The sequence below is a fragment of the Hemicordylus capensis genome, chromosome 3 (assembly GCF_027244095.1).
Source record: "Hemicordylus capensis ecotype Gifberg chromosome 3, rHemCap1.1.pri, whole genome shotgun sequence".
NCBI lineage: Eukaryota > Metazoa > Chordata > Lepidosauria > Squamata > Cordylidae > Hemicordylus > Hemicordylus capensis.
The window spans coordinates 290642382-290655180 of record NC_069659.1 but is presented as its reverse complement, the minus strand read 5'-3'; the positions used below and the strand labels follow the sequence as shown (position 1 = coordinate 290655180).

General features: G+C 43.0%; 1 protein-coding gene across 4 annotated transcripts in view; it reads right to left on the bottom strand.

Annotated features, from left to right (window-relative positions):
- The window catches only part of AMMECR1L (AMMECR1 like), a 31067-nt gene extending 19788 nt beyond the window's left edge, over positions 1–11279 (bottom strand). For 2 of the 4 annotated variants that reach the window (XM_053308308.1, XM_053308307.1), the window contains exons 1-3: positions 10848–11278; positions 9367–9477; positions 5490–5934 (exon numbers count right to left, since the gene is read on the bottom strand). In XM_053308308.1, the coding sequence (XP_053164283.1) occupies positions 5490–5896 (407 nt within the window). In that variant the 5' untranslated portion in view covers positions 5897–5934; positions 9367–9477; positions 10848–11278. Of the gene's footprint in view, positions 1–5489; positions 5935–9366; positions 9478–10847 lie in introns of all 4 variants that reach the window. The other 2 variants (XR_008319236.1, XM_053308306.1) reach the window with 2 other exon arrangements.
- Between the last annotated feature and the right edge of the window lie 1520 nt (positions 11280–12799).

Below are 12799 nucleotides of genomic sequence, written 5' to 3'. Positions count from 1 at the left end.
TGCCATCTCTTTTAAGTCAGGCTCAGTGTTCTCTCTAAGGCGTGCGCCCGTGTGCGCGTTCACACATTTTTGGATGTCCACTCAGTTCATTTTAAATCCCGCTCAGGTTGAATCAGGAAGGCCCCACTCTGAATGCATGTGCACACACACTGCCTTGATACTGCTGCCCAGAACAAAACTCATTCCGTACTCAGATGAAAATAATTAGAGAGAACACTGGTCAGGCTGCTGGTAGCTTGCATGTCTGTTTCCCCTGCCCGCCCCCATCTTCTTTTGGTCACCCAACTACTTGAGGAAGACAAAACCAGCTGTAGCCAGTCCCTCTGTCTGTTCACAACAGAAGCAAAAGAAAGACTGGCTCTAGAGAGGAGAGGGAGGTGCCTACTAGCCCACATCCAACAAAGTGTTTCCTTGAAGAACTTATTTTGCAGTGGATGGATCAGGGTCCTGGACACTGGAGAGCAACAGGTAGGGAGAAGCTATGCCACAATAAAATAATTAGTCTAAGACACCACGAGACATGTTTTTATTGCAACAGACTAACACACCTATCCCTCTGGAATTAGTTATTGAGTGGTGTTGCATTATTGCTGTATTAACCCAAGGTAGAAATTTTATGAGGTATTGCCATGATATTTTTTGACAAGCCCATACATTTTTTTGAAGTCTGCAAATGTTCCAAAATCCCTCTATGCACTATGTAGTGAGGCACAGACCAGATTCTTCTCTTTATCAATTGCTTCTAGAAAAGCATCTGGGCCCCCATGTCAGTGATCTTCATTATTTTTCAAGCAGAGGACACTTTAGTAAAAAAACCTTCATTGTGAAAGGAAACTCTCTCCCGAAGGCAGTCCGCCATGTGAAGGTAGCTGACCTCCGCACAGTACACAGTTCTCAGTGCTGAGAGGGCCCTTTCAAAGAGCCCTCTCTTCAGGAGGAAAGCACTGGGTAGGGCTACACTTCCCAGCACTCTGTGCACATTTTTCAAGGTGGTACAGGGGCTCAAGAGAGTTTAGTTTCCCTTAAAGGAGCCTCCTGGCATTGGGCAAAGTGCAGCACTGCACAGTGAGAATGGACTATGGATGCTGGACTATGCAGAGTATTCAGCTTTGGCCAAAGCTTCATGTAGGCCCACTAAACAGTCAGGGAGCCACACAGAAGATTGATGGGGGCTGCCACTGGCCTCCGGACTTTACAGCGAGGAACAATGCCCTATGTTAACTGAATGATTGTACTGCAGTAAGAAGTCCTTGTGTGTCTTAATGAGGCAAAAGTCCAGCCCCCACTGTCAGCCAAGTGTCCATATAACTATGACTGTTGGGGATTTAACTGCCAAGACATTTGAGAAATTCTCAATGTGGCCCCACTCAAAAATCAGAGCCAACTCTTTCTAAAAGAATGCACAGGGCTCTTGAGCAGCCTGAACTTGATGGCTGAACATGAGCAAGTTAAAAGAAGAAGTTGCAGAATGCCCCAAAATCAACAGATTGCAGAATGGATTAAAAAGTGTTCATATATATATATATATATATATATATATATATATATATATTTGAATTTATTCAAAATTCAATTATACTGTCTCTTTAAATTAACTGTTTGTAATGTAGACAAAGTTGTAGATAGTTGTGTTGCAGCATTAGAAAGAATCCAAAATCAATGCTATCAACAGCAGACTGAATCCTCAATACGCTACTGATATTTGTATTTTCTTCAGTTCAGTCGTAAGTCTCCGCTTTAAATTCAGGCCAGAGTCAACCATTTTGTTTCTTTGGCTTTAAGACTTCATTTCTGGGTAACAAGGTAATCACGTATGCTCTGCCTGTACCATTCAGGATTCAATACCTCCACCACTTAAGTCAGTCTAACACTAGAAGATGAACCATTTAGCATGATCTGCAGGAAACTACTGACACCTACTGCTTCTACTGCTAAAGGGAAAAAGCAAAGTTGGCCACATCAAATATGATGAGAGTGTAACCACTCTGCCCTTCAGGGCTATGGTTCTTTAAAACAAAAAGCTACAGACTATAAGCAAACCCAAAGAGAAGCTACACATCACTTGGTGCCAGCACTTCATTTGGGTGAACAATGGCAGTGGCAAGGAATTGGTTGTTGTGTTCAGATTCCCATAACAGGGAGAGGATTAATCCATGAAATTCTCTCTTAATGCTCTGTGTGTGTGTGTGTGTGTGTGTGTGTGTACACATGCGTGCCACATTCTAGATGATCATAGGTACACTGGCCTAATCCACTTCAGAAGTTTCCCAAGTAGTTCCATAAGGGTCACAGACAGATGGTCATAGTAATTCAGTCTACATTGTTCTCAGAACAATGTATACTGGAAAATTTTGGGAAAGGGCTATATGAATGTTTTAGTAACTAGCATTCATCCTCAGTTAATTGCTCCAAAACCTGACAAAACAATAAGAGCACATATTAGCTGGTAAGAAAGATGGTTACCCACCTTGTGGTAACTCCTGTTAAGATGCCACTTCCTCATGATGCCCACTTGTGGTCTTGTGTTGCTATTTGACACACAACGTCAGAGTTTTGTTTTGTTTTCCCCCCAACAGGGATCTGAGAAAGCACAGCAAGGCTGTGCACACAAAAAAGTGAATATAAAAGATGGCATGGCCACATCCACTTTCAGTTCCTGTGCTAATTCCACAGGCACAAATCTCTGGAAGAGAAGGGAGGGCAAATCAGGAGAGCCATGAGGGAGGGATGGCTCAAAGAGAACAGATTTCTCATCCTGTTACATAATTAAAAAAACAAAAAAGAAACAAAAAAACAACACAACCCTCTAGGGCTGCAAAATATTCCAACTATTCAACCAAAAATATTGGACTTCATTTGACTTTCTCTTCCCCCACCCGCACATACTACCACAGCAGGGCTCAAAAAAATAGTTCAAATACTGATGCACTAGCAGCAGATTTGAAGACAACAATCCTGTATAGGAAAGGGGTAAAACGTTTATCTTTGGCACTAGTGTTTCCTCTAACAAGGATTTCCAGATGTTGTTAACTACAACTCCCATAATCCCCAAGCAAAGGCTATTGCAGCTGGGGATGTTGGGAGTTGTAGTCAACAACATCTGGGAATCCCTGTTAGAGGGAGCACTGTTTGCATCAAGGTAAGTCCCAAGGGTCTAGGACTTTTTGCAGTTAGTTCATCCTAACCAAATTAGTTTCCCCTTCTCAATGTTTTTAAAAAGACCTAAAAACATACCTGTTTAGTCAGGCTTTTAATTTATAGTTTTAAAGCTTTGGTTTTAGAGTTTTTATCCTAATTTAAATTTTTTAAATTATGTTAATGTTTTAATGGCTCTATGTTGTGAAGCACCCAGTGACCTTTTTGTATGGGGCGGTATATACATGTACTAAATAAAATAAAATAAATCCTGATTATTGTTCCACAGAAATTATGGGCCAAATGCATTATCATAATATGCTTACTGATATGGTATAACAGTATAACATTCGTTTCATTTGAATATGAATAAACTTAGATTCAGATTCCTGCTCAACTTGGAAAGTGGCCTTGGGCAAATCTCTCTCAGCCTAATCTCTTATCACAGTGTTATTTTAAACCATGCTCTAAGCGCCATAGAGGAAGGAGGGAATATAAATTTACTGAAATTGCCTCAACGCAAATCAAGATGCCTCAAATCAAATCAAGATGTTTCAAGCAAATAAAGCTACTGGAGAATGTGAAATATACCAGAATCATCAGCCAGTTCTGCAATGCTAAACTAAAACGTCATATCCAAGGTAAAAAAAGCTGTCCTCTGAAATTCCAAGAAAAATGTTTCTTAGCCTTCCTTTTAACACACGTACATTTGAGGCTGTCCTCTTCTCAATTGCACAGAGCCTAGAGGAAACAAATAATTGATCACTGAAATGCAAGCAGGCAAGATCTGGGGAAGAAAAGATGGCAAGGTCTATGAATCATTCTGTCTGCATGAAAAATCAAGCAGGAAAGATGACCTTTTCAGAACCTTTGAAGTTATTAGTTTCTTCTGGGAATATACAGACCACACACCAGAGCAAACCCTGGTTGTACAGAGCCACTCATGGTTTACCCGAGTCTTGAGTAAGCCTAATGTTTGAAATCCTGTGTTTGTGGTAAGAGAGAAATCTTGCCCAACACAGCCATGTTAAAAAGTCTTTACCAAATCTGAAATTGGTACCAGGACATGATTTCAAAAACATTCCAGAGTGAAACCAGGAAGAGTTGAAACTGAATATCTGAAAGGGATATTCTAAAGCAAGAACTCTTGAGAAGATGTTGATTACGATTTTGCAAAGGCAGGATCCAGCTGCTGCCAGAGCTATGTTGTTGGTTTTTAAAACAAGCATTTACTTCATTCTTGGTCAATGTAGTGAAGGCAGAATGGGCCTGTGTTCATGTCTCAACACAGGCAGCCTCCCTCCCTGCTTACCCGTTGCCTGTGCTGCCATTCCTGCCTCCCACCAGTGGGCAGTTGGGCTCCCGGGCCTTGCTGCTGTCAACACTGCCTCTCCTGCTCCCAGTCCCCTCTATCACTCTTACTCCCACCTGCCAGCACCTTGCTAGCCGTTCCTGGGGCAGTCCGAAACATGAAAGCCCCAGACGCCTTTCCTGCTTCCAGTGCCGCCAGAGCCTGCTGGGAATGGAGGACACACCCTCCACCCCTAGCAGGAACGTTCCCCACTGTGTAACCTATCAAAATCACCTCATCCCTCGGTCAAACATACCTCATTTCAAACCTAAACACATATTTTCTGGTTCCTATGTCCTCATTCTATGCCTGCACACAAAATGCAACTTTTTATAAGCTAGTTACCATGTTGTGTTAGGATGGAATCAGTTAGAATTTTCATTCTGACAGATCTATATCAAAGAAATATTGTATTATCAGTAAGTAATATATCATACCGATACGATATATTGTCTTGAAAGATAAAGTGACACTACTTTTCTGCATCAGGCTGTCTTCTGCGGGCAGGAGCAGACCACCCTGGGCTCAAATATCTGATTAAAGCGAATCTTGATTAGCACTGACCATTGTTAAGGTTTTTACCAACTTTAGTCTGAACCCTGGTTAAGGCTGGACCTCTGGAGGGGAGGGATGAATTTGTGTTGGAGAGGGTAAAGAACATGCTATCCCATGGCCTCTTCCCAATTCCTTAGCCAAAGTTAAGTTATTAAAACTAATACAACTGCACAGGCTTGAAATATCAAATGCTTGAACATGCTCTCTGTATGTTCTAGAGCCCTGTGCGTTTAAAGCTCTATCTCATAGTGGTTAACCTAGTCATGCCTTCTTCATTTACAGTGTACAGTTTCATTTCAAATTGTAAGTCAATCTACAAATGTCAAAACAGTATTGTGGATTCCACTAACAGTTTACCTGTGTTTCAAGTAGCCCCTACCTCACCCTCTTAGCCCACAATGTAAGAACCTTGGGAAGGATTCCCGCCCATGCTCATGGATTTACTCACTAGGGATCATTGGTAAATCGAGGAAGTCGTGGCTGAGGGAAACCATAAAGATGACAGTAGAGTACATCAAAGCAGTAGCAGCACATCTCCGCTGTCACCACTAGGTTCTTGGTGCTGTTGGCAGTTCCATTTGGCCGGGCAAGTGGACTCAAAGCTCCTGAAGTGGGATTCATTCGAGTAATTGGAGAGTTTCCAGGGCACAAAGTCAAATCTGATACATTCTCCCTTCCATTGCCCCCGTCTGCATGCTGGTGGTTCTGAAGAGGACCTGAACTAGAGACTGGCACGGTTGTGGCTTGATTCCCGTGACTGTGTGTTCCACTTCCAGACAATTTGGGTTTCTTTACCCCACAACAGCCTGCTGCCAACTTGGGCTCAAGTGGAGGAACACAGCGTCTTTTTCCCATCCTGATTCAGCACTTGCTGTCTGGAGCACTGTAGAACCCTGGCAAAACACATGACATGCAACATTCAACATTATACTAAATGAAAAGCAAATTATAGGGATGTGACTTTTCCATTGCATCTCTCACAGGAACAATCTATTAATTTCAGAAGGTATGATTGTGCAAAACTGGCCAAAAACTAAATAAAAAGGCAGACTTTTTGTGTAACACTTATCAAGACATTACAGTTTTTGCACAGGTCATGTAGACTTTATTAATGAAAAGGTATTTCACTATGACATTGGCATGAGCAATATGTTACCTAAGGGCTATGTACTATCTGCAGACCTATCTACAGATGTCATCATTTCACATGACTACATAGCACGACATTTAACCTGTTCTATCATTTAAAATCTGGCAGAAGAATATTTCCGCAGCTAGAGAAACAAAAAATGATGCTTATCCAGGCCTTTCCATTTTCCTCAACAGAAAAGCTAAAAGAAAGCTTTATGCATGTTGGCACAACTTTAATTCTGGATTTTCTAGATGCTTGCCTGGATTTTCCAGATGCCCTAGTTTACATGTACTAAGCGATGTCACCTTGCCTGAAATGGGTTAAACAGATGTGACAGAAAATGCTTATTGTATGCCTGTAACCTTAGTTAAAAATCCAGCTTCAAGCTGAAGTTTCAATACACCTCTAAAATACTAGTATACTCAAGAAGTTTAAGACCAGGAGATCTTTTGTTTTTCCCAGACATTGAAAACACTAGGTGTAATGGATTTGTCTTTTTCATACAACAAAGACTGCACATGTTCCACTGCCTTCAGCTTAATAGTCACTTGTCAGTTTCAGGCGATCCCTTTAGCAACCCTTCATGTATTTGTATTCATGAGAGTGTGATCAGCAGTGCTAGTGCAAGTTGACCACTAGGCTCACCAAGATCAAACTGACAAGAGGAGATATAAATATTCTAGAGAAAGCAAACTGAGATAAACTCCCCTCTATCATAAATACACTGGACTGGAAAGACAGCCTGTTACTGATCTTTCCTCTTCAGCACGTGATTTATTAGCTTGGAGCCTTCACTTATGATAGCTCACTTTCAGGGTTTCCTGGAGGCTGATGATCCAATGTCTCCATCCCTTCTCAGAACTTAGTGTAATTTGTACAATGCAGTTAGGGTACAAGGACCCACCAAGGATTCTGATCAAGGAGTTCCATACACCACCACCAGAGGCAGAAAAGCTAAATTCAAACTAAGATTTTTCGCTACTGTAATGTTTAGGATATAATCTCTCCTGGGCACAAATGGAAAGGTGTCATGCCACTGGATTAATTTCAAATTATAAAATCAGTAGGGAAATGTTCTCCTTTAGTTGTATGTCTCATTTCTTTCTCTCACTCTTTTTTTATTTTACAGAAAGATAATTTTGTACCATCTCCTCTGCGTGTGCCAAATAATATACAAGTGTTAGTGATAAAAAGAGTTACATACATTATGTCTATGGAAGTGTGAAGACTGTACAACTGTTTCTATGCCTAAAGTATACTAATGTGGCATGCAGTCTGATCCTATACATGTTTATTCAGAAGTAAGCCTCAAGTAAGCACGCATAGAGCTCCAGTCCAAGGGCAACTGTAAGATAGTAATGTATGTGCATGAGATTATTATTTGCATGCAAAGTTCCAAGAGAAAATGTGACAGAGGCTGGCATGTACAGTGGGTATAGGAAAGAATCACCCCCTTTGATAGACCTTAAATTCTGGTTCCCTTACATCCTGAAATGAAAACACAAAGAAAATTCCCTTCACCAGCTCTACTTATCCAATGCAACCTATAACATCCAACTGAAAAACATCACAATTACAGTCCAGAAAAAGTGTCAGAAATAAAAAACAAGAATTACTGAGATTGAAAAAGGATCACCTCCCCCCCCCATGTCAATATTTTGTTGAACCACCTTTGGCTTTAATAACAGCCTTGAGTCTGTTGGGATACTTCTCTATCAACCTTGCACATCTAGACGGAGCAATATTTGCTCACTCCTCCATACAGAACTGTTCAAGTTCGGTCACATTGGATAGTAGGTGTTGGTGGACTGCTATCCTCCCTGGATCCAATCGGCCCTCCAAACTGGATGGAAGAGCAAGGAGGAAACTGGTAAGAGAGGTTACCAAGAGGCCAATGGCCACTCTGAAGGAGTTAAAGGACTTCATGGCAAAGAGTGGTTGTTCTGTGCATGTGACAACAATTTCACGAGCGCTCCACAGATGTGGCTTGTTCGGGAGGGTCGCAAGGAGAAAGCCACTTCTCAAGAAAGGCCAAATTAAAGCTCGTTTGAGCTTTGCCAGAAGGCACCTTGAAGATTCTGATGCCAAATGGAAAAAGGTCTTATGGTCAGATGAGACCAAGATTGAACTATTTGGCCTCAACACCAAACAGTACACCTGGCGTAAATCCAACGCAGCTCACCATCCACAACACACCATACCTACAGTGAAGCATGGAGGTGGCAGCATCCTGTTGTGGGGGTGTTTCTCTGCCTCAGGGACTGGGGCTCTCATTAGGGTAGAAGGAAAAATGGATGGGGCAAAATACCGTCAGATTCTGGAAGAAAACCTGCTACCCTCTGCCAGACAGTTGAGGATGGGCAGAAGATTCACCTTTCAACATGACAACGATCCGAAGCACACAGCAAAATTGACCACACAGTGGCTGAAGGAGAAAAAAGTGAACGTCCTCATGTGGCCCAGTCAGAACCCAGACCTAAATCCCATAGGAAATCTGTGGAGAGATTTGAAGATAGCAGTCCACCAACACCTACCATCCAATGTGACCGAACTTGAACAGTTCTGTATGGAGGAGTGGGCAAATATTGCTCCGTCTAGATGTGCAAGGTTGATAGAGAAGTATCCCAACAGACTCAAGGCTGTTATTAAAGCAAAAGGTGGTTCAACAAAATATTGACATGGGGGGGGGAGGTGATCCTTTTTCAATCTCAGTAATTATTGTTTTTTATTTCTGACACTTTTTCTGGACTGTAATTGTGATGTTTTTCAGTTGGATGTTATAGGTTGCATTGGATATTACAGCTGGTGAAGGGAATTTTCTTTGTGTTTTTATTTCAGGATGTAAGGGAACCAGAATTTAAGGTCTATCAAAGGTGGTGATTCTTTCCTATACCCACTGTATGTGTGGTTTAGACTGAAATTTTGTGATCAACAAATAGAAACAAGTATTTTAACAGATAATCACCAATTCATCTCCTTTTTATCCAAGGATAAACCAGGCAACCTACCCGCCCCCACCCAGTTACCTAACTACAGTCACTTCAGCAGATGAGAAAGATGGGGTTATATGGCTGTGCGAACACCCCCACTTCACCAAATTGCAGATAACAGTTTTTAGCATCACTGGTCTTATGTGTGCACCATCCCATTTTACAAATATATATTTATATATTATGCCTGAGATAATACTTACTGAAAGCAGAAACCTTATATTGCCAAGGGGTAGTGGGGCAGGTGGAAGGGGAAGCTATTTTATATCTGGAATGAATTTTCTCCTCTCACGGCCCATTCCTGTTCCCCAAACCTGGAAAGAAAAAGTAAAAATGATCAGGGATCATTTAACTTGAAAGTCATATGTAGGCAAATTTTAAAATGAACACAAAAGCTCATTGCACAGAAGAAACCATGACCTCCTTGCCAGTAGAGCCCGTGAAGCAGACATAAGAGAGGTACACTAGATAACATACACTGCTCATCAACTGGGTAACAAGATCAAACAGCTTGTGATACACAAACTAAAATGTGGGTCTCTCCTTGAAAGGCTTAAACTTTCCTTTCACCTTTCTATTCTTGACCCAAGAACATTATTTACTGCTGCTTGGCCATTTTAAATAAACTCTACTTCATCCCAGCCTCAGACACAAAACCTCTTTAAAGCATTGCAGAGACTGGGCACACAAAGCAGCAGCAGAAGCAAAATGGAAAAGCAAAAATAAGAACAAAATGTGTACTAATGAGGAGCTATCAGGGCAAAATAGTATGACAGCACAAGTAAGGGGCAAGGTGTTTGGACTTAACTCAGACAATGTCAGGAAAAAGAGTCATACATGAAAAGGACAAACAATAGAGAGATGAAATACAGCGAATGCAAACATGGGAGAAGTAGGAAGGAAAGAGCACGAGCGGCAGCCAAGTAAACAAACTTGCACTAAAGGATCTCAGAGAAACATTTTGTCAGAGCACTCTGAGCACATCTACTCTAAAGTAAATCCCACCAAGTTCAATGAGACTTGATTCCCAATTAAGTGTACTTAGAATTACAACCAGCACATGGCAGAGGAGAACAAGGGGCAGCCTTGGTGACAATACTTAAGAGAAGCAATCATCTTCAATTCAGTGCTTTTCCCAGTGTTCAGAGTAATTTACATCTTCTCAATTATCTTCACAACCCGGGAAGGGAAGGGAAGGGAAGCTAAGCTTGCCCAAGGCCGCCCAATAGGCTCCACTGGTTGAGCAGGAAGTTGAACCTGGTTCTCGTGATCCAAACCCAGTCAGCCCTGTGTTATTCACCCACCCGGCGGTCGGTGAAGAAACAGACTGGAGAAAGACAAGAGAAACAGTAAAGCAAAAGAAACGTGATGGGATGGGGATGAAGCTAGTGGGGAGGACCACCCGATGGCCGGTTGGCGGGAGCAAAACAGAGGCCGGTGGGCGAGAGGGAAGGAAGAGCAAGCTAGCGGCTGGTCCTCAAGACAAGCAGCGACAGGCGGGGGCAAGGAGGACCAAAGCACCAGCAGTGGGCGCCCGGCGGGGTGAAGCGCCCAGGGGCTTCTGTGGGATATGGGGAACCTGAGTGGCCCAGGGAGGGGTGCGTGGGGGGGTGTAAGTGGGAGAAGAGACCTGCGGGAGCATTTGCGCACCCCTCGCCCAGGGACAGAGCGAGAGAATCCCCACCTTCTCTGTTCCTGGCTCCCTGCCCCAGCCACTCTTTCAACCCAACCACCGTCGCCGCCACCAGCGCCGCCGCCGCCGTTCCTGCTCTTGCCTCCCCGCCGCCGCCGCCGCCGCCGCCACCTCTACCGCCCCGCGCTTCATGAAGCCATGGGCCAGGGCTGGTGAGCGCCGAAGAGGTGGACCCGGCAGGGCAGGGCAGGGCAAGGCAGGCTGTGTGTGTGTGTGTATGCGTGCGGGGGGGGGGGGGGAACCGCACAGCGAAACCGGACGAGGAAACCCGGGCTCGCCGCCGGCTAAACAGAGAGCTGAAGCAAGGCGGCAGAAGAGCCCAGGTCCTCCACGATCCCAGCAGCCCCTTCTCCGAGTGTGAGGTAATGGAGGAGGAATGTGCATGCTAATCCACCGTCCTCCCATCGGTCTCGCGAAAACCATAGACAGCGCAACGGCACTCTCTCGCAAGGAAACAATAGAGTTGCGGAACTTCCGCCCAGCGTCATGTGATATTTTGAGGGCAATCATGTGAGATTCTGAAGGGTCGTGTAGAACGAATGAGGTTCTCGGTGCCTCCCTCGACATAGAAATGTCTCTGCGCGTCACGTGATTCGAACTTACTTTTTAGCTCGCGCTTTCCAGAGTGCGGAACTAGTAGAAAGAAAAGGCAGGCGGGGGTTATTGTTAAGTTCGTGTTGGGACTTTGTTATTGTTTTTCAGTATGATATATTTGTTGTATAGCTTAAAGAGCGGTCGCCTGAGTACTGATGTTTTCGGGACGTGAAGTCCTAACTTTGTGTACTAACACGCATAGGTAGGCCTATGGTGGAAGTACACTTAAAAGTCCATACCATGCATATCTGTTGTTTACTGAACAAAAATCGTATGGAGTCCCAAGGGGTTACTTCGCGATAAAATACACGTTTGAGCTGCTTCTTGGAAGTAAGTTCCGTCGAGATAGGTAGGCCTTATATTGAAACAAAATCTTTGATTTGTTTTCTTAATTTGCCGTTTGGTCTATGAAATTTCAAGTGTGGCTACGAAATCATGTAGTCTCTGGAAGGGCACAAACAAAACCTCTTATTTGGTCTCAGGTAGCAACTGACTGAAGGCATAACTTTTGTTGCATGAACATTCTAAGTAATTAAGGGTCTGCCCGTGCAATTATGAGATGCTTATCGACTACAGCCCGGAACAACGCTAGTTGCTTCTTGCTATCTAGTAGAAACATGACTCTCTAGCTGCTTGTGAATATTCTATCCCTTTTTAGCTCTTTCTAGATCAAAAAAATTGCAATTCTGTGTATCCTTACTTGAGAGTAAGATTTATTGAACTGTAGGGTTGTTGAGTAAATATTCATAACATTAGTTTGAAACACATCAAAGCCCTTCAATAATAACAGGCTTGAGACTGCTGTTTTGCTAGCTTTACTTCTGGTGGAATTGATCTACAACAAAATACAGTAGCAAAACTTGGTAATCTGGATCTGTATAACTTTGGTGTGAACAGTAGTCAGGCTCAATGGAAATCTAAACGTTCATTGCCCTCGGCTAAAACCCTGGCAATGTCCTTTCCTTCTCACCTTTGCTTGTTGCATCCTTAGCCCGCTCACCTTTATACAGAACTCTGCTGCAAAATAATTCATCTCATTCATTACTCAAACCATGACGCTTTCCAAGTTAGCTGCTCAGCTTGGAAAGCGTCATGGTTTGAGTAATGAATGAGATGAATTATTTTGCAGCAGAGTGACCCCTGGTTCTAGTGTTGTGTGAGAGGGAAAAGAATCTCTCTCTCTCCAATTTTTCCATGCCATGCATGGAGAATACCTAATACCTAACTCCTTGTTCTTACATCTTCTCATAGCTTTGCCCACTCCTACTTTTCCTGCTCATGGCTGACTTTATTCCTAACTCAACTACCCTTTTGAATAGCTAATAAATATTTAATTTCTGAACAGCAAT